This window comes from Triturus cristatus, chromosome 10 (genome assembly GCF_964204655.1).
Source record: "Triturus cristatus chromosome 10, aTriCri1.1, whole genome shotgun sequence".
Lineage (NCBI taxonomy): Eukaryota > Metazoa > Chordata > Amphibia > Caudata > Salamandridae > Triturus > Triturus cristatus.
In genome coordinates, this window is record NC_140593.1 from 1191154592 (window position 1) to 1191175885 (window position 21294).

Below are 21294 nucleotides of genomic sequence, written 5' to 3' on the forward strand. Positions count from 1 at the left end.
GTTTAGCATAAACGGTGATGCCGGCCAATGGAAAAGAGGGGCGGGGCTTAATGCCCATTATAGAAAATACCCCAAATCATTAAATCTCGCCAGCAAGAATGCGCATGTGCGCAGCCCACGCCAGGCGTGACCTAAAAATTATATATATTTATTTTCCCTTAACAACTAGTCTATGGTATTTTATTTTGGGGGATTCAAGTACCCTGCAACTTACTAAAGTGTTTCATGTCAAACTTTGATTGTGTAGGTTTGGCCCATGTTGTCAAAAAGACAATCTGATTAGTAAAAACCCACCAATGCATGTGCAGGGGGGCTTCGTTTCATAAGCTGCCAATGAATGTTTGCCCTCCTCCTACATGGTCAAGAATCTGTAGGGACCTGTAGGCTGCTGACCGGAACAATACATATGTTACACGAACCTGGGATGGCATAGTAGCCACCAAAAAAACTGTACTGGGTGCAGCAAGTATGACAATGCTAGAGTGGCTCTAGACGCGACAAAAAGCAGACAAGTATGCATGCCACATCTCTTTCCTGTGGAGCAAGAAGGAGGTGCAGAACATTTTTGCTCCAATGATTAGGAAAGCAAAGGCATGCAAAAAAGAACACAAACAACCGGGAGTGTCTCTGTTAGTTCCACTCTATTAGCTGTCAGCCTGACTTTAACTTTGTAGCTCAATGACCTCTCAATGGTATTTTGCTGACTCAATAACGGGGAGGACGGAAAACAAACAACTGTTCGGGCTGGTTTTTGCTTGCGTAATCTTTTATGATGCTATTTATAGTTACTTTGTGCTTCAGAACGGTGCTCTGCTTTAGCTCCAGTAACAGCAAGACCTATCAACTTCGCCCTCCTGAGTTTTACCTTGCTCCTCAGCCTGCCTTCTCTTTACCTTCACATCTCCTTTGAGCATCTTTTAAGCAAGACAGTTCTGTCAATTTACCAACGTGGCGGCTCTATAATCCATTCGTCACTTTCTGGCGGTTTAGGCTCGACTGAGGCCTTGGTACCCCTCTATTGCTGATAACTCACCGTACTCACCATTGAGCAACACTCTCTTCTTCATGCTGTTCCCACTCTAATACTCCACCACATTTTGGATGCTCTCAACACACTTTCATTCCATACCCCTAAGGTCCTCCGTCCAACCCTTTATTTTCCTATCTATAACAAATGATATAATTTTGAGAGCAGTAATGTATGCCTGATTAACCCCCTGAGGGGGGTGAAAGCTCACAGCAAATTGGGAATTTTGTGTTCTATACCTTTCTGTGTACTATTACTAGAGTCTACTGGACTGCTCACTGTGCTCAGTGAATCAGTCAGTCCCTGATAAGATGTGATCAAAGGTCAGGTAGGGGTTATTGGACCACAACCATGGAGGTTGAGGTATTTTGCTTCTGTGGTCCTGGCATTAGACTAGCTCTGGCCCTGTAAACTGGTCCAAGTGCACCCTTTCCACAATTGATTCTCAGGGTAGAGACTGCATAAAGTCAAATGCTTCTCAGAGAGATAGTGTGGGGGCAGAGACGTAGGCCTCATGCAGTTAAACAACAGACACAATAACTAAATGCCCAGCCCCGTACTTATCTTAATAAAAAGAGAAGTACCTTAATGTCATAGTGAAACTAAAGACTACACATGTTAACTTGAAATCAATGACAGGGTTCTACAAATTCATCTATGGGCTCTAGCCATGTTTCACACTCTGCATAGTTGTCTAACCCAGCTCCTGTGGCGCCCCTCAGTATCTATAGTGCTCTAACAGAAATAAAAGGTCATATGTAATAATTGGGCACAAGCGCGAGTTTACTAGCAGCTTGTGCAAGCAACTATCATGTGGGTATTCCTTAGGTACGTTTATTCAGATCTTGAGCAAAGTTCACACTCGCAGTTGTTATTCTCCTAAAGGCAGTTTTAGGTTTAAGAATTCAAGCTACAGAGTCTCAGTCTTTTGATCTCAGTCCTGTGATACCCGTTCGCTGGAATGCAACTCGGTACCAGCTCACTAATGCTACTTTCGCTGTTACGCCTTCTACGTCTTTCTCAGCAAAGTGGGCTCGGCGGTGGTGGCCTCACTTCTCCATCAGCCTGCTGGGAATAGACATAGAAGCAGGAGTAATCCGCAGGTCTGGCAATTGCGGCATCGCGGCAATGAAGCAGGTCTTATGCTATGGTGGCGGTGTTCATTTTTCCAGGCAGCGCCAGCACAAGTCCCACTTCGGTCATGCTTAAGGAGCGGTAAATAGCATGCTGTTACTTCAGATTTATACACACCTCACACAGGAAGGCCATGCGACACCTCTCAGTTTGGGTTGGCTAAAGTATTGCTTTCAGTGCAATTCGGCTCTTCTGGGTGCTTGACATTCCTGGAACACAGCTGTGCTTCTCCTGGTCAGGGCCATGCACTCTCCTCCCCCTCTGAGTAGGTAGTAGGCACAAGGCCGACTCACAGCTTACACAGACTTCAGATGATGTACCCTCACCTCATGAAGACACCAGCCATGGAGCATAACAGCTCCCTGAGTACTGTATGAAACACTCCTGTCCTTTGTCAAGAACAAATACTCACTCACTTTCCCCTACCATCCATCAAACGACAGACCACAGGAAAATGTAATCAGCAATCCATGCTAAAAGTTTACTCGTAGAATTTCTAAGGTAGCCCAGCCTCTCCCTCTCTTACTTCCGTGTCTCTCAGCTGTCTTCAACAGTCTACCACCCCACCCTCATACATACCGTGGAGACTCAGCAATGCCCTTTGGCCATTCTCCTCTTACCTTTCCAATCAACACCAGTTTGTTCACATGGGCACCTCCAGGTCCCAAAAGATCCCCATTACCGGAGGAGCCCCCGAGGGTCTGATACAGTCCAGTTGTCTTTAATCTTTACATGGAGCTGCTTGGTGCTCAAATTGCAGATGCCAGCATCAAGATTCACCATATGCCAATGATACACAACCCTACTTGAAAGTCTCTTCTGCTTCAGACATGCAACGCCTCAAACACTGCTTGCATATCATCCAGACCTGAATGTTCTGCATCTCCCTGAACTCAGCCCAACCAAAACAGAATTCATTTTATTTTCCAAGAAAAAACAACAAGAAACAGTATAAAAATGACTCAATGACATGAACCTTGACAACTTGAAAGCCATCTTTCAGTGCATGCCAAGTCACTTGGATTCAACCTGGACACCAAACGTACCCTCACATAACATCTTGCTAAAATGCAAAAACAGCTTGGTGTCAGCTCTCTCTTCTACAAAAAGTGAAACAGTTTCTTCCAGAAAGAAACTTCAGTGCTGCTGTTCAAGCCTTCATATTTTCACATTTGAATACTGGTAACTCTCTTTTCTATATTTTCCCTGATGTCACACTGGAATTCCCTATGGGCATCCTATATGCTGATGCTGCAGGAAGTCTCATGTAGGGCCTGAAGAAATATAATCATATCACCCCCCGTCCTGATAGAACTCCACTGGCTCTCCTTGCTGACCCGCACCATCCTCAAAAACAGCTGCATCGTTAACAAACCCATCCCAACCAGCTCCCCCTCCTTACCTTGCAGACAAGCTCACCATCTCTGGTAGTACTCTGCACACCTGCAGCCAAGACACCACCAGACTGCACAGTAAGAAGTGCAAAAAAAGAAAAAACAAGGCTGCAAATCTTTTCTATCTATGCACTTAGGATTTCACTAACATCCCCATATACATCAGGACCACCTCAATTGCTGCTCCTATTGACGAAAGAGCTGGATACCAACCTCTTTAAAAAACACTACATCAGAATGCATTAACAGCCCCCAAAGCAGGTACCTTTCATATTACTCGTTAAATGTATGCTGGTCTTTGAGCACTTCGCTGCCTTCTGGCTAGGTTTGCGCTATAGATATACCACATACATATATACAGTGTCTGGGTCTCTAATTCACAACTACCATCTGGGGAAGCTGTATCCACCCTTTCTCTTGTGTCATGCTTAACCATGGGCAATCAAGAATGAATCCCTTGGTCCCATACTCTTACCACAGTACCATAATCGTGCCATGAACTAACCATGCGTACATGCACTCGACAGGCACACCTAATGTCAGCACCAGGGAGTGGGTGTTACATCTAAGCAAAACTTTACATGAGTGGGACCGGTAGGTAGCACTCCCCTGAAACAGAAATAAGGTCTGTTCAGGACAATTAATCCACAAAAACTGGTGCGTTGCCACCACCGCTTTATGCCAACAACCAATGACTTGGGCAATAGTGCCAGGTCAGTAAAGAGGGCATGCTTAGTGTGCACCTCTAGATCACAGACCAAGTTCTGGACCTTGGACATGCTTACACCTCAGTGCACAAACGAGATAAAAGGGCCAGCTGGAGAAATAAACTCATAATACCATATTCACTTGCAGTCAGGTCCCTCAGGGCAGGAGTACATTCCTGTTTACTATGACTGGGACAATTCCATCCTAACAGAAGGCATCCACTTTAGTTCCAGCTAACTCACACCCACCACTTACTCTTTCTTTGCTGATGGTGCAAAGTGGAAATGAAAAGGACTTTATAGCATGTTCTATGAGACTCAGGAACAAGTGATTTCAAAAACGAGTGGTTTCCTGCTCAGGCTGTGCATGGGTAAAACAGTGGGAAGATAACATTTATTTCTGTTAACTAGCAACAAGAATGGATGAGACAGCAAAGTGTGATTCAAACTGCCTTATACAAAACGTATCTGATATTATAAGCCAAGATACAAGAGAAAACATGATCTCTCAGGACGCCAGGTTCCCTACACATCATCTTGCACCGGACGTTTGCAGAACGGCCCCTTGCAGCCACAGCTTCCTACACTACATTTATCCTACAAAGCACAAAAATACTTTTTATTCTAACCGCCACAGACACTAGCAATCGAATGTTAATACAAAGACTTCAAAAAATCAAAAGCTTAGCAAAAAGCAACGCCACAGCTTTCCAGATTATCCTTTGCCATGCAAACATTTTTTTATACTGCAAGAACATTTTCATTACAAGTGCACCCACCACTCACATTTTTGTCTTCAAACTTATATTTTGATAAACTTTTCTATACACGATGGCATTATGCAGCAGAAAAACACTAAGAGTTTTCTGCGACGTGCAACCTCCACAGAACCATTTTGTTAGTGGGAAAAAATGTATATGTGCCACATTAATTGCAGTATAAGTGAAGATTGTCAATCAGAAGTGGCAGAGATAAAAACTTCACAAAATTCACAGTTTAGCTATGGACCTCAGCAAAGGCTGTAACAAAAAAATATCAACTTTCCACATTTAGGCACAGAGACCTCGATTAAATCCTTCATTTAATTTTAAGGAGAGCAGGGTAGCCAATGAAGCATGATCAGGAGTGATCAAAGAGGACAAACTGCTACTGTGCAGGCGAATGGACTAAATCACTACGCTGTAGGTGAATGGTGCCCACTGTTGAAGAATATATTGGCAGTGCCCCTGACTATCTCTACATTCACCCCTGAAACACACATAACTATCTATTGGATCTCCCTCCTCATGGATCAAGCACCATATTTAAGGAGTGACATATTGGACTCGCAATAGCATAGCACCACAGACACAGCCGGGAGCATGGTCAGGGAGAGCTTGCAAGCTGGGCGCAAAACGAAAAAATACAACGCAGCTTTAAAGATAAAAAAAGATGCTGGACTGCTGTGTCCCTGTTGACAGCTTCTTCATTAAATAGTGAAGTATAGTACATGTCTGGATGCCCCACAAGGCGTACCTTTCAGCTTGGCCTCTTCCTCTAACTGATCTTCAAACACATATGCTCCATTCACAGCACATACCCCCAACGTCCAGCAGATAACTAACAATCCAGGCTGAGCAGAATTCATGACCATGACGTGCACAGAATAGACCCCAACACACCTCCATCCTTTGCAATGAATACTTACACTGAGACGTATAGAGGTTGAACCAAACAGAAGCAGTCCTCCAGCTAGTAATGGGACCTGTGAATTCTCACCGTTTAGAGCAACTTCTGCCCAACTCCTTCAGATAAGAGAGGTCCTGGAGCTCAAAAAGCACGGTATCTTGAGATCAAGTGAGGGATATGTCTTTATACAGTTACTCCGTGAAGTAAATCATTCACTTGAGGCAGACAGAACTTTAGTCTAAGCTGACCGCCCACAGCAGTCATGGGAAACCTCCTGAAAACCGGGATGTCTGCTGTGTCTCTGCTAAAATGAATCCTGCTAACGTCTTTGATTCAAGGGTGGTGCATGGTGGAGAAAAAGCAAAATGGTCTGTGGTGGAGCCTGGTCATGTCCATAAACTATTAGGTGTGGGTGAGGAAATGACAAACGGGCCCATTCAGGGCCAACAATCAAAGACATTAATTTACTTGAGGGAAACAACCATGCCAGCTGCACTTAAACCATAAATTAAAGAAAACCAAGCCTGCTATTGTTGTCGGAGCAAAACACCATTAAAATACAAGCAACACTCACAGGGACAAACCAGCAAAGGCAACAACAGATGACAAAACAGGCACATACATAATAGAGAGCAGAATAAACACTACCCCAAAACAGGCACAACATAAACAGCAGTATAAGCTTGTCACAGACAGACAGACAGACAGACACACACCAAGAAAAGTGTAAGCTTTCCTCACACAATAGGTGCAGCACGAAAAGCAGCAGTCTTTAACCACAATAGCAGTGAGTAGTGCCACCTTTGTATACACACAAAAAGGGAGTAAAGCCTGGGCAGCTGGGCCTATGCATAAACAGGTACAGCAGTTCGTCCTTTTTTTTAGGTCTCGCCTTGCTATCGCGTAAGCGATCGCAAAGCGAGACTATTGTAAAGGGGCTTTTCAAAGTGCTCCCAAAAGCGGATTGCATGGCTAGCACGCGCACAATCACGCGCATCGTGCCGCCGTGCACTCCGCTTTTGGGAAGCGCTTCAGCCCACTGGCGACCTCGCGCGCCACTCCGCCGCGTCACAAATTTACTTTCACTTTTGCGGCGGGCGCTCGTTTATTTCAGCAGCACAGTATTTTGTGTGCTTTTGATACATGCACAACGGCCACCACTGCCTCATGTAACGTAACTTTTGTTAACGATGTATTCTGAAATTGTGCAGTCTGGATCCTCGGCCAGTAACCCAGCATAAAACCATACTATCTGTCATGTACAACATGCGCACATTGTCTTTGTGTGGTGTCTCCAAGCATAACCCACCCAGCCATCCAGACTGCTTGTGATTCAGAGGTGATTGAATATGTTTCCTAGTCGACGTTCTATCCACTATGTGCAACTCAAACAGTTGTTACATACATTCTAGATTATCTCTGGAGCTTTACAAAACCTCGGCATCCCCACTGGCGCCCTCGCGTGCGTCACAAATTTACTTTCACCTTTGCGGCGGGCGCTCGTTTACCCACCCAGCCATCCAGACTGCTTGTGATTCAGAGGTGATTGAATAGGTTTCCTAGTCGACGTCCTATCCACTATGTGCAACTCAAACAGTTGTTACATACATTCTAGATTATCTCTGGAGCTTTACAAAAGACGATAAAGTTGGAATTTCTAATCCTAATAGAAATTTCAGCTACTTTAAACAAGGTTCACTATGTCGTCCTGCTTGAGATAGCGTGCGTGGTGCCCTTCAAACTTTTTTTTTAGTGTTTTGAGTATCTGCCATTTATTGAATTGTTTTTACCTCTACGTGTACCCTATATGCTCTTTTAACCTGCACACGTCACTTTTTAGGTCTCGCCTGAGACAGCGCTTTAGCGCTGCTCTCGCGAGAGCTTTTGTTAAAGGGGTATCTGGAAGTGCAAACGAGTGCTTTTCAGGCCTCCAAATACAGTGCATGTGCGCCGGGCGCGCGCACCATTTGGCAGCCTGAAAAGCACTGCCTGATCACTTTCACGGCCGCTTTGATGTCCTCAGTGAGCCGCGCGGCCACTGAGAACATCAAAGCGGCCGCGAAAGTGCACACCATTTGCCACCCCCTTCCTGCTTGTTGCCTTTGCTTCCTGTCACACTACACTCCCTTACTCTCCCACCCAGACCTCTTACACAAACTAACGGGGTGTCTTACACTTCTTTTTGTCATTTCTCATCGTGATGCCCTTTTCCCCCCACTTTTCATCTGGCATAACTCAACCCCCCCCCCCTCCTCTCTCTGATATAGCCCATTATATCAGTCATCTGGCTAATAACACTAAAATGAAAGGAAGAAAAAAACGTCCCACACAATATTTGTAAGGCAAAATATGTAATAATGTGTGGGAAGACTACAGTCAAAAAGTAGAAAGGAGAAGCATAGATCCAACAACCATGTATGAGAAACAATTCGAGCGAATAAGAACACACAATATCTCAAAACATTAGGCATGCCTAATCATGTGAGTTTCAGTACATCCTAATCCATCAAGTTCCAAGAATGAAAACGCACTAAAAGTGCAATGAAACACGAAGACAAATTCACCTAAAAGAAGGCTGTGGTGCATAGGTAAATAAACAGCAACAACTTACTGATATAAAACTAGTCACTGCACAATGTTTTTAGCCGTCAGGTCGCTAGAATAAGGGTGCACTTTAAAAAATGATCAGAGATGCAAGTCACTGGAGAGTAAGTAAGACACTGGAGAGAGATGACTAACACTCTCTAAAAGATTAGTGAGCGGTAAACATTGCACGCAGACGTCTCCATGTAGCGTAAAATCTGTCCTCTTACATTCAATACTACAACAGCTAAGATATGGTAAATACCATCTCAGGGTAATCAAAGGCGGACAAAATTAAACCAAGGTTGCTAACAACTTGATGTCAAAGTCAGTGAAGTGCCTCAATGTTGCGCAAACTTCCAAGTTTCTATTACTACAGAACGGTGAAATGCCCAGCAACTATAAAGTGCCGGAAGCTTGTACCAGAGCCAAATATATAAGCAAGGTGTGCCTTTAGTAAAGTCACAATTAAAGAAAAAAATAGAAAGACAAAAATAAAGTGCTATAGTGTTGCCGGCCTAGTCAATGCCAGTAAAATTCCAGATGAGAAACTGATAGACTAGAACCTATACTTAGGCCACGCATATTACTAAAACTGTTACTAAAAGCATTATGTCCCAGTTAGAACCATAGTGCCCCACCACTTACCTATGTGTATTTCACATGCGAAAGCTCCACACCAACAAACGTGAGTATGATGAGAAAAAAAAAAAGGTGGGTTTCGACTGCCATTTTCAGTACTCATGATTAGTTGACCCAGACAGATACCACCTGTGATTTTAAGAAGACCTCAGAAACCCCATTGGCCAGTTTGTAATGGTCATAAATCCAATCAAAAAAGGCAAAAAACTGTTGGTTCGGAAACCATGTGCCCCGAAACCTAGATCACCATTTCGAAAACAGTTGTCAAAAGTAAATTCCATGAAAATTATACTGCATAATTGTTCGACGTTAATTAAAAACATAGTATAATAGAGTATAAATGGATGCCCATATTCAACACGGTCCGAACGACAGCCATTACAAAGCAATATCACACTCTTATTTACTTTGACAGAACGGCTCAGGGGTTCTTGTAACGTAGTTAAAAATAGTCAAACGAATCCACACCATGCGGCTCTACACAGTGTGAGAGTAAATGGCCAAGCCCAAGAAAATAAAAGCGGGCATTTCAAAAACGCCAGAATATCCTGATTGAGTACAAGGAAACGTTAAGAAAACCGCTCAGCTTCAGTGCGCAAGTGACTTACCAATAAACACACACCTCAAGCACTGATGTTGTCCAAAGCATATTTTTAATGGTTAATCGCGAGGATTAGTTGCTTGAAACAGGTATGCCGTGTCCCCGGTAATTCATTTACATGCTGTAATGTGCCCCAAAAAAATAGCAACCAAACTGGAGTGTAATAACAAAAATAAACACTTCGAAATGTGAGTTAGTTGTATCTTAGAAACATCATTCCGTCAGACTGATGTTCCTGCTTTACTCTGAAAAACACGGATCCAATTGAATCTCGCAACGGAGATGTGCCACACACTCAAACTCCTTGAAAAATGTAAAACAAAATATAAACCATGAAGCGGGCACCGTGCTGAACAAACAAAAGCTGCGCGTGCTAATCAAAAAAAGTCGCATGGGCTCAAAAAGCATATCATTATAAAAACTTATTTTGTACACGCTACCGTCTTATTTAAAAAGCAAATGCTGCCAGTTGAGCGCATTTCGCTTCAAAAGCACAGAAACGCCACATTCCGAAAACACAAACCGAGAAGGGAAAAAAAAACAGTACGCTGAAATTACCATAAATAGGCAGGAGGGAATAAGTACATGCAATAGGGCCAGTCGCCACGGGAGGGAACCAAGCACCAAAATGATGGTGAAATACAACAAATGCACAACTGAAAAGCCAGCATTTCAGAACAGCGCACAAAAAAACTAATGAAAAACGATGGCCAAGCTCACAGTCCATAGAGCAGATACAACATGTCTTGAAGAGAAAGCGCATGCGCTGCCTAGGCAAGACCAAAAACCCTAGTGCTGGTTATGACTGTGCTCCCAAAAGTACTACCCACCAAGACATAACTCCCAACAAACTGAGAATATGCAAAGAAATAGCTATAAAAGCCATCCAAAAGCAATTGCTAAAGAGACCTACTAATAAAACATAAATTAGCCGGGCAGCGGACCCACACCAAGCTCTGGTATCCCTAATCATTAGCTCACAACTCATTGAAACTAACATATGCATCTGACTGACCAAGTGCAGCCACTAAACTCAACTTTGGTGTGTGATAAAAACGTCTGGAAAATCCCACCATGAACTACTTAAAGGTGATGTGATGCCATGCTAATGGAAGGGGGTGCGCTACACAAGGTTTGGGCATGCAGGAGCAAATTCGGCAGCTCTACCACTGTACCTGAGAAGGGCCACCTGCAGCAGCGTCCGACAGCAAGGGGGACCGGGAGCTGGCACGCACGCTGCGTGGGCCAGGCTGTGCCTGATTGGACGGAGACGGCATTCTGCAGCTGGTGTACTCTCCTGTTGAAATCTGAAATACTAAAAGGGAAACAAGAGATCAGTCTCACCAAGAATACTGCATGCAATATTAAACTGTACTTTTAAAAGAGTGTCAAGTAGAGTATGACATTCAGTAATGTAACTGGTGCTTGTATACAGCGCTATAATACCTTTGAGTCGAGTTTCTGCGATATTTAAAACATTGCAGGAAAATGCACTGAGGTACAAAACAAAGCCTCAACATAAGGGAACACATATAGATACCCATTTACTAGTTGATTCGTACAAAATGAAATCAGAAATCCTGTATACATTGCAACTTCCCGGCTATATATTGTGTGATCTTAGGCAAATATTCTTCTTTTACCAAAACTCTTTTCCCTTTCAATAAGTAGTTCATCTTGCAGTACTATAATGTGCCCTAGCAATGTAAAGAAGTCTGCACGTTGAAGAAAGACACTTTTTTGAAGCTACGTTATCATATTGTAAGTGAATTTTGTTGAATGGTTTACATAGCTAATATTTTTACAGCTCAGCTCATGCATCCAAGACCACTGGCTCCTCTCTGGCTCGGCTCTCCCTGTTAATTTGTTGGCTCATCCACCCCTATAACAAACACACAAAAAGAACAGAGAGGCCCATCACCAGTGCAAGGTTCCATTGGCAATTGGCGTACCAGATTCCATGATCCCTCCTGCTTGTGATATACTAAGAGATGAATACTTAAATTCTTACAAGAGGAGAGTATTCCACTAGGGGTGTCTGGAATAGTAAATGCAACAGGCGACGGAGATGTAATCGGCGACAGAGAAGGATGGTGCGGGGAAGCAACACGGGACAGGGAAACAAAAGCAACTTGGGGACTGCTCTGGGGGTGAGGAGGGGAAGCAGAGGGCAACGTAGAGCAGGTGGGGGAAAAGCAACAGTCAGAGAGGGCATGAGAGCAAGCAAAACATGGAGGGGGAGTAGCACACAGGCGACAGTGAGCAACATGAAGTGCAGGGGAGAGAAGTACACATGGTAGACAGCTGGAAAACATATGCACCTTTGTGGAAAAACATAAAAGTAGCGCTTGAAAAGAAAGTTGTGGAATAATGGGAGCCAGCCAATCAAAATAGAGAGTAGGAGGCTATGCTTCAGGGGAGTGACAAACACACGATTGACAAGCTGGGCCACGACCAAGATTACCACCCTCCAGTACTCTACAGTGATAGCGCAACACTCCTATAGGCACCCAGATATACCCACAAAGGTGGGGATTTAGGATTGTTCTTTTTTTTTTTTTTTTTTTTTTTTAAAAAACCTTTATTCGTGCATATTAAAAGAACAAATACGGGCCTACAACCTTCAGGCCGGCCACGATACGGTTAAGCACTGATACAAACATTACGGCCCCTGTGCTTCAACGGTCAAGGTTAGCAACGATTTATGAAACATACACTGGAGAGATCCTTGACCCCAGGGAAAGGAGAAATGAAGGTTAATTTTAAAGTTTTCAAAATAAGTTTATCAGGGAAATAGTCAGTGAAGAATAAGAACCAAGGAGATTCGAGTCCGCACGATATCTTCACCACACGGGAGAGCAGCAGCATCATTAAAACAGCAATGGAAGTAAAATCGCAGGCAGTGAGGAAATGCAGTTATATGAACAGGATAGTCACATGAGCAATTCCGCACCCCTCCAGTGCCGCCCCCACTCAGTCAACCCCCCACCCGGACCCAGAATCGAAACAAGTGTAGCGCAGAAACATAAAGAGAAAAAAGGCCCATAGAACTAATTAGAAACAGTAAATTACCCCCCCACCCTACACCAATGCGGAGGCTACGGCCTTCCCCCCCCCCAGCATAGTGCCTGTCGCCCAATAAACCCGAAATATAGACAAGAAAGGGAGTAAGAATAAAGTAAAGAAAGATAAGAAAACGATACACCTATGTTAAAGGGGGTGAGAAAAGAATAGGACTATTCTAATCTAAACTCCCAAAAAAAAAGAAGGTGGGGAGGAGCCTACGTATCATCAGAGCGCCCTAAACCATCGGCCATCTTTGGCTTCCACACACTGAGAACCCACTACCCCAAAAGCGGTCGTGTGAAAATGAATTGTCACAACAATTTAGATGAAGGTAGACAAATCGCGACGAATGCGCACAAAGTACACATACAGTTCCAGTCCCAGTCCAGCCCCTCCGTGAAACCATGGCGATATTAATCAGTCTAGCCCTGGCCCGATCGCGGGCTTGAGATTAAGCCAGCCCCTACATGAAGGCCCCGCATCCCGTGCAGACAAAGACAATATGGCCGTTTGGGAGAAGATGGTGAAGTAGAATCCCAAAATGGCCGCCGACCATCTGTAGAGGTCCCTTTGTGCACCACATAAAATCCAGACATGGCATGTAGAGTACAGGAGTTCCACAGAAAAGAAGCAGTAGGCCACCGTGAACGATTCCTCGAGGATGTTAGGTGTTGCTCAGCTGGATACTCTTGCAGACGCGGTGAGGCAGGCAACAATGAAGCAGGCAGCAATGAACGGGGAAACAAAGTATCCGCTGTTAAGCTGGAGAGCAATTGATCCTGGGTGCCGGGAAAGCCAGATGCAGGCACCAGTGTAGCACGATCACACACAGCCGTTTCGTCCCCGCAAGAGGACAACAGCACTGGCAGACCCACGCCGTGTTGATGACAGACGGAGCGCTCACGGCCCGCAGCCGACAACAGGGAGTCAAACTGCTCACTTAGCGCCTGAAAGCGAGCAAACATTTGTAAACGAAAGTCCCGCAGGACGGCCAGTACGGAGCCGCATGTCAGCGGAAGCTGCACCCCCACATCGGCAGCAATCCGGGACGGCACCGTGGAGCTGGTGTCTGGTGGAGGGAGGGCGAAGCGGGCAGCGGGCAAGACCTGAGTATCACCCCCCAGCCGCGAGCAAGGAAACAACGCCATGTTTTACCGCCGGACGGTACAATGGCCAGGGGGGGGGGTCGTAGCAAGGAGTCAGTTCCCCTCAGGTCTGCGCCGCAACCGGGAAAGCCAACAGTCGCTTCCCTTCCCTCGGGTTCTCTTTGCAGCCGACTAGGCAATTGAAGAAGGGGGTCGGCAGCCTCCCACAGCGCGGTCCACAGATCGGGGCAGGAGACCCGCCTCACCGGGGCTTACCTTACAGCCCCAGCCCTTCAGGCGCAGGGTGCAGGAAGTGTCTGGCCGTCCCTCCCCAGGCTCATCTGGCAACAGTCCGTGATGTTAGGTGAGGTCGGGACCGCGGGGCTCGGATTTGCGCTAGCGGGTCTGCGGAGCTTCCTGGGGGCTGGCAAAGGCCACAATGGAGCAGGGGTCCAGGGCGGAGAACAAAAGCACCAAAAACTCCGGCATCCGGGCGGGCTGAGACTTCGGGGAAGTGGCGGCGTGGACAGCGCGTCGTCGTACACGTTTCACCTCGAGAATCGGCAAGGATAGGAATCAGGATAATAGTCCGGGGCCAAGGGCCGACGGAGCCGGGCGCTCAAGCGTCTGCTCCGGTCGCCATCTTGGCTCCTCCCCTAGGATTGTTCTTAATAAATTTCTGCTTTGCAGATATCTCACAGCTAAAGCATGGGCAATTTCACAGGAGTAAAATTAATGCTCTGTTTCAGCTTCTTGGTTTAGTGTTCTAATCCCACAATGCAATGATACACTATTTGAACACATCACACCCATCATGGAGACAGCTCCACAAACCACCCCAAGTTTTTTCAAGTTGATCATAAATAAAGACCAGCAATTCACTTTTGCCTTTTATTTAATCACTCTATCTACAACACAAATACGCTTCCAACAAACTAGCATGGTAGTCCCCAATTTCATTCTAATCTTTATCTCTAACCTCTCCCCATATGACCACTCTTTTATCTACATACTTTCACTGTCCACAACTCTATCCTCAACCCTGATTTACAGATGAAAGAACCTCTCGACTGACTACCACATCACTTAAAAAAAGTCTGACTGCATACCTTGATAAGACCTACTTTGATGTTTTCAGAAGCATGCCGATGTCAACCTTTAGGTCTCACTACCTCATGTCTACCATCAAGCCCTCCGCCACCCACAGCCCTTGATCACTCTGGCTATCCCATGCTCAACAATGCTCACAAGTGGTGAAAGTTCCACACACAGAAAACCCAATCTGCTTTCTCAAACCTTCACCCCCCAGAAGCTACTCCTATGGTTAACTGCCTCTAGCTCTGACCTACCACACAGAACATTTTGACTCGTTCTCTTGGCTCACCATGCTCTAAGCAGCCAATCCACTCTGCCTCCTCAAACCCTTTCTCGTCAAAATTGATGAAAGCCTGCTTCACCTCTTTCTATTCAATTGCTGACTTTTACCTAGATTTTATTCTAAATGCTTCCAGTATGATGATGTTCTACCCTTATTTGAGAAGATAACCAGTGATCCTCCTTCCTGTCTATGGCTGAAACTCAACCTAGAGTCATCTCTTCTACCATAAAATGCCTGGTAGTCAACCATCTCACTTCTTACTAATCATGAATCAATGTTTTAAATCAGCTTCAAACTGATTTCCAAAAATTCTGCTCTATGGAAACACCAGTCACCCATGTTACAAAAACGTTCTCACCTCCCTCCATCAAAAAGTCGCTTCTCCATTCGTATCCTCCTTTATCTGTTTGGCTTCTTCGACACAGTCAATTACTCCACCAGGCTCAGGATCCTTACCACACTCTGTATTAAAAGAAGGGCATTAAGTGGTTCTTGTACCTCTCTAATGCTGTCGCAAGACTGGTCCTCAACCTGCCAAGACACTGACACATATCCCAGCACCTGGGCACACTCCACTGGCTCCCCATCGAAGCTAGAGTCACCTTCAAGATGCTCACCCACGCTCACAAGGCCCTCCATGACACCGGACCAGCATACCTGAACAGCCGACTCAAATTCCACGCACCACAAAGGACCCTACGATCAGCCCAGCTCTCCTACGCCACAGACCCCCGCACCTGAAAGACCAGATCGGGAGGCCGCTCCTTCTCCTTCCTCGCGGCTAGAGCCTGGAACGACCTTCTGCTCCACCTCAGACAGACAACATCGCTCCCCATCTTCGCAAGAAACCTCAAAATCTGGTTCTTCGACAGACCCCTCCTTGATAGACTGGAACCTGCGACCCCCCCGCGCCTTGAGACCCTTACGGGTGAGTAGCAGCGCTTAACAAACACCTTGATGGAGTCCTAGTTTTATGTCCCGTTAAATCGTCCCTCTGAAGCCTTACCACTTTAACAGTAAATGTACTAATGGACTGGTCCTAAAACCACTCCTATTAGCCCTCTACATTACATTTTTTGGTGACAGAATATCCTGCTTTTCCTTCTTGGAGCATCTATATGTGGAGGACATTCAAATATTTTTCTTCTGCCACTCCTAATACTTAATTTTCAAAGTCGAAAACAGAAATTATTAACCTCCTTGACCCAGACACTCCTACCTCTCTGCTCCTCCTATTTCATCATATGTGCAAAACGAACTACACTACTGCATGAATCCCAGGAGTAGGCTTAACCCCCCCCATGCAGCTTAAATCCGTTTTCTCATACTCCACAACTTCAGCTTGAATTCAACTGCTATACATTATAAAAAAAACAGCAGCCTAGCTCATTCCAATTGTCGGACTCCCCCTTTACACTTCCTGTCCGCTTGACAAAATCTTTACTGTTGCCACCAGCATAATATTTTACCTGCTTTATCGCCCAATTCACTTCACTGATATGAAGCAGGTTGACTGTCTGCCACAACACAGGGCACAGTATATATACAGGACGCCCACTCTTGTTTTGAAAACCATTCATAGCATTGCTTCTCTTTACCTCTCAACTGGCCTTGAACTTGGCCTTGAACTGCACATCATCATATCCACTATGGTCTGCCAATTTTCATCCCCACAACGCCTCTCAAACTTCACAATTGTGCCTTTGCTAGCCAAACACAGAGTAACTATCAATTGGGGGAAGAGGCCCAATAGCCACAACCAAAAACTGGTGAATGACTTGCTATACAGTAATGACAACATAGACACAGACACCACCCTTCTTTCTATAACTTCTAGACCACAGGACATCTGGGGCACACTCCGGACAAATCTACTGAAAGCAGATACTTACAAGGGGTGGTTGTAAGTTCAATTCTAGTCAATATGACTTTGAGTTAATTTTTCCAGCAATTAATAGTATTACAAGACTGTTACAATTCTATATCTAATGTAATGGGCAAGATCTTAAAACAGTTGATCTTTTAAACTTGTACAATTTTCGAAAATATACCGCTGAAGATACTAATCTTGTATGCAGATCCTTCAAACTTAGCCATCACTTCATGGTGTTATCTCAGTCACCCTTAACGCATTCTATTTAAAACATTCTTAAATCCCATTTAGAAAAACTTGTCAAAAAGTCTTTTTTTTCCTTTCAGGCTAATGCGGACAGTGAATGTATACATTTACTATAAGTATTATGTGATAAAATACACTACCATGTTTGCACCATTAGGTGATTAACATTCCACTCAAACAATTGTTTTTAGGTAGAAGCCTACCAGACAGTACAGATGTCTGGTTTGCAATCGACATCTTGGGGGTATTCGGAAAGCTTCCCTGGCAATGCATTCCACCCGTTGCTCATCACTGGCTTTGTGGTTTGTAACTTCCACTTGCTTGCTTTATATTTGCTGTCTTTATTTGTTTTAGGCAGTTCAGCTTAATAGAGTGTCCCTTCCGTGGGCTTTATTTACCATAGTTTTCCGCAACTCACATTCTTTAACCAGGCCTTTAAATCTTTTTCTCACCTTGTTAAATTTGCTGTGCATTTAAAGACAGTGGTCAAATGTCAGGCTCAGTCTTCTGTGGGAGCTTGATTTTTAGGTCTCGCCTGACCCAGCGCATGCGCTTGTCTGGTGAGACTTTTTGTGAGGGCTCACAAAAAGTGCTACCACTGTAGCCTAGAGCTACAGTGCATGTGCGCGCGCGACTCACTTTCGCGGCCGCTTTGATGTTCTCTGTGAGCCAGTTTTTTTTACCTGTTTATTACTTCTATGTAGTAATGGTGGCACCCGTGCGCCACCATTACTACAGAGAAGTAATAAACAGAAACAAGCATTGGCATAGCCAATAGGTCTCGCTTTTGGGACCTTATAAGTATTTAGTTATGCAACTGTTGCATGGCTAAACACTTATAAGGTCCCAAAAGCGAGACCTATTGGCTATGCCAATGCTTGTTAATTTTCTCTCGGATGTCAAAGTGAGTGGATTTATGTGACAATCATGCTGGTTAATGGGGGTGTGCTGGAGGAAGGCTGTGCAATGTTATTTTTTCTAGCACACAACAAAATGTAAATGTCTGTTAATGAACTGCACAGATATTTCAGAATATGGAAAGCACAAATGAAGTACTTTTTTGGGGTAATTCTGAAGTATGGTAGAAACAAATATGTTAATACTATCAAAACAAATCAATACACTAGGTGATGATATTTTCACACCTTATCGTTTGTGTGCTGTATACTTTTATTAGTAAAACTGTATGTCTGTACAAATGTAATGGTCATTTCAATTGAAATGTGTAGTCTGTAATGGCAGTGTGCTACCACACCATACATACTCTACTTTAACTCTGCCTCACTCCACTTTATCTCTGCACTCTACTCTGCAGCATTCCACTCTACACCCCTCTACTGTACACCAATGGACTCTACCTCACTATGCACCACTACATTCTTCACCACTGTACTCTACACTAACCCAGTCCACTCCACTCTACTCTACTGTAACACTGTACTATACTCTGTATCACTCCACTCTACGCCGGTGCACTCTATGCCAATTTACTCTAATCTAATCTGCATACCTGCTCTCTACCTTGCACCACTCAACTATATCACTACTCTGAAACAATCTGCTCTACACCACACACACTATTCTTCTCTGCACTACTGTACTCCATGCCACTCTACTATATGCCACTTCACTCTACGACAGTCTTCTCTGTGCCACTGCACTCTGCATCATTTCACTCTACGCCACTCTACCCTGCTGCACTGCACTCTCCTCTGCACCACTCTACCTTATGCCAATCTATTGAACTCTACACAAATGCACTGCATGCCACTAGACCAGCTGCAGCAGTCAATCAATTGTTTCAGCTGTCTCCTATGTCAATTACGCCATTAACTTGCGCTGTTCTGATATCCACATATTGTAACCACCTTGACTGTCTAACTATTTTTCTATGTCTGTATATATGTATGTATTTTAATGAAATGATCTGGCATTATATGTAAGGCGCTCTAATACGTTAGGGTCTAGCTAGCGCTATATAAAACCTAAACGTACTTATTTACACTCTACTCTGCATCACTATACTCTACGCCAATCTACTCTAAGCCACTCTACTTTATGCCACTACACTCTACGCCACATCACTCAATCTAATATACGCCACTTTACTCAAAACCAATACAATCTATGCCAATCTACTCTACACCACTGCACTCTACACCACTGCTCTCTGCACCACTTTACTCTGCGCCACTTTACTCTGCGCCACTTTACTCTACACCAATGCCCTCAGCGTAAATCTACCCTGCGCCACTGTACTCTATGCCAATACAGTCTACACTTTGCACTCTCTGCCACTGTAATCTACTGTGCACTACGGCAATCTACACCTATCTATTCTGCACCACTGTACTCTATGCCAATGTACTCTACGACACTCTACTGTGCACCATTGCCTTCTTCGCCACTGCACTCTACACCAGTCTAGGCCACTCTAATCTACTCTGACACATTGCACTCTATGCCACTGCACCCTACTCTGTACCACTCCACTCTATGCCAGTGCACTCTAGCGACTACTCAATGCCACTCCGCTCTACCCTGCACCACTCTACTCTGAAAAAATCTATGTCACTACACTCTATTCCACTCTATGCCATTTCACTCTACTCCACTCTACGCCTCTGCGCTCTATGCCAATGCACTCTACACCACTTGCTCAAAACTCATACACCCTATGCCACTACAACCTACACCAACTACTCTGCACCATGCACTCTACGCCACTATACTTTATTTTCTAATCCGCTACGCCACTCCACACCATTGCACTCTACACCACTATATTCTACTCTGCACCACTGTACTCTACACCATAGCTCTCTGCACTACACTGTACGCCACAACACTCTGCACTCTATACCACTTAAGTCTACACCTCTGCACGCCACTCTATGTCACTTCACTCTATGCAAAGGCACTCTACACCACATTACTCAAAATCCAATGCACTCCACGCCAATTTACTCTTCACCACTGTACTTTATGCCACTCTATAACACCACACAATACTCCACTCTATGATGCTCTACTCTATTAAACTTTACTTCACTCTGCAACACTAATCCACGATGCTCTACGCAACTCACTCTATGCCACTCCATGCCACTTTACTCCTCTCTATTCTACGAAACACTACTCCACTTTAGTACACTCTCTGCCACTCCACTCTACAACACTCTATCCCACTCCACTTTAATACACTCCACGCCATTCCATTCCACTCGACTACACTCCATGCTACTACACTTTACGACAATCCACTGTGCTCTACGGCACTCTACAACACACTACGCAACACCCTCTTTGCCACTACACAACACTCTACTCAAGCCTATGTCACTCCACTCTACACCACTCCATGATACTCTACTCTACACTACTGCACGTCACTCTATAATACTCCACTTTATGACAGCCCACTAACTTTTAGGCATGCTGAACAGCAGTCACAATGGTGTACAACATGGCCAAAACATATTGACAAAGCCAATAGCTCTTGCATAGGGCGAGACCTATTGGCCTTGCCAATGCTTGTATTCCTACGGAGAGATGTACAATGGTGTTAAGCAGAATCTTCACGGCTAGAAATAGGAACAAAATACTCTTCACATACATTTTTGGGGTGGAGACAAAGCAGGGTTGAGTCAGGTAAGGCGAGTCAGAGGTTGTATTAGTGAAAGTCAGCTGCTTATGGACTATCAGTCCTTATGCATCATTTCTACCAACTCAATCCCCAAAAGTAGGTAACTGAGAATGAAAAATGTGATGCTAAAGCTGTTCCAGCTTAGATTAATGATCATAAACTGACCACAGTTTGGATGGCTTGGAGTACAATGCACCTCCTGCAGAAATCTAGGAGCATTCAGTAAGACTCACAGCATATTACT

The 21294-nt window shown here is 44.6% G+C and overlaps 1 protein-coding gene across 1 annotated transcript in view; it reads right to left on the minus strand.

The window, feature by feature from the left end:
- The window catches only part of HDAC6 (histone deacetylase 6), a 219371-nt gene that overhangs the window by 181155 nt on the left and 16922 nt on the right, over nucleotides 1-21294 (minus strand). Inside the window, exon 2 of the mRNA XM_085629603.1 lies at nucleotides 10932-11071. Within this exon, the coding sequence (XP_085485729.1) occupies nucleotides 10932-11033 (102 nt within the window). The 5' untranslated portion in view covers nucleotides 11034-11071. The remainder of the gene's footprint in view (nucleotides 1-10931; nucleotides 11072-21294) is intronic.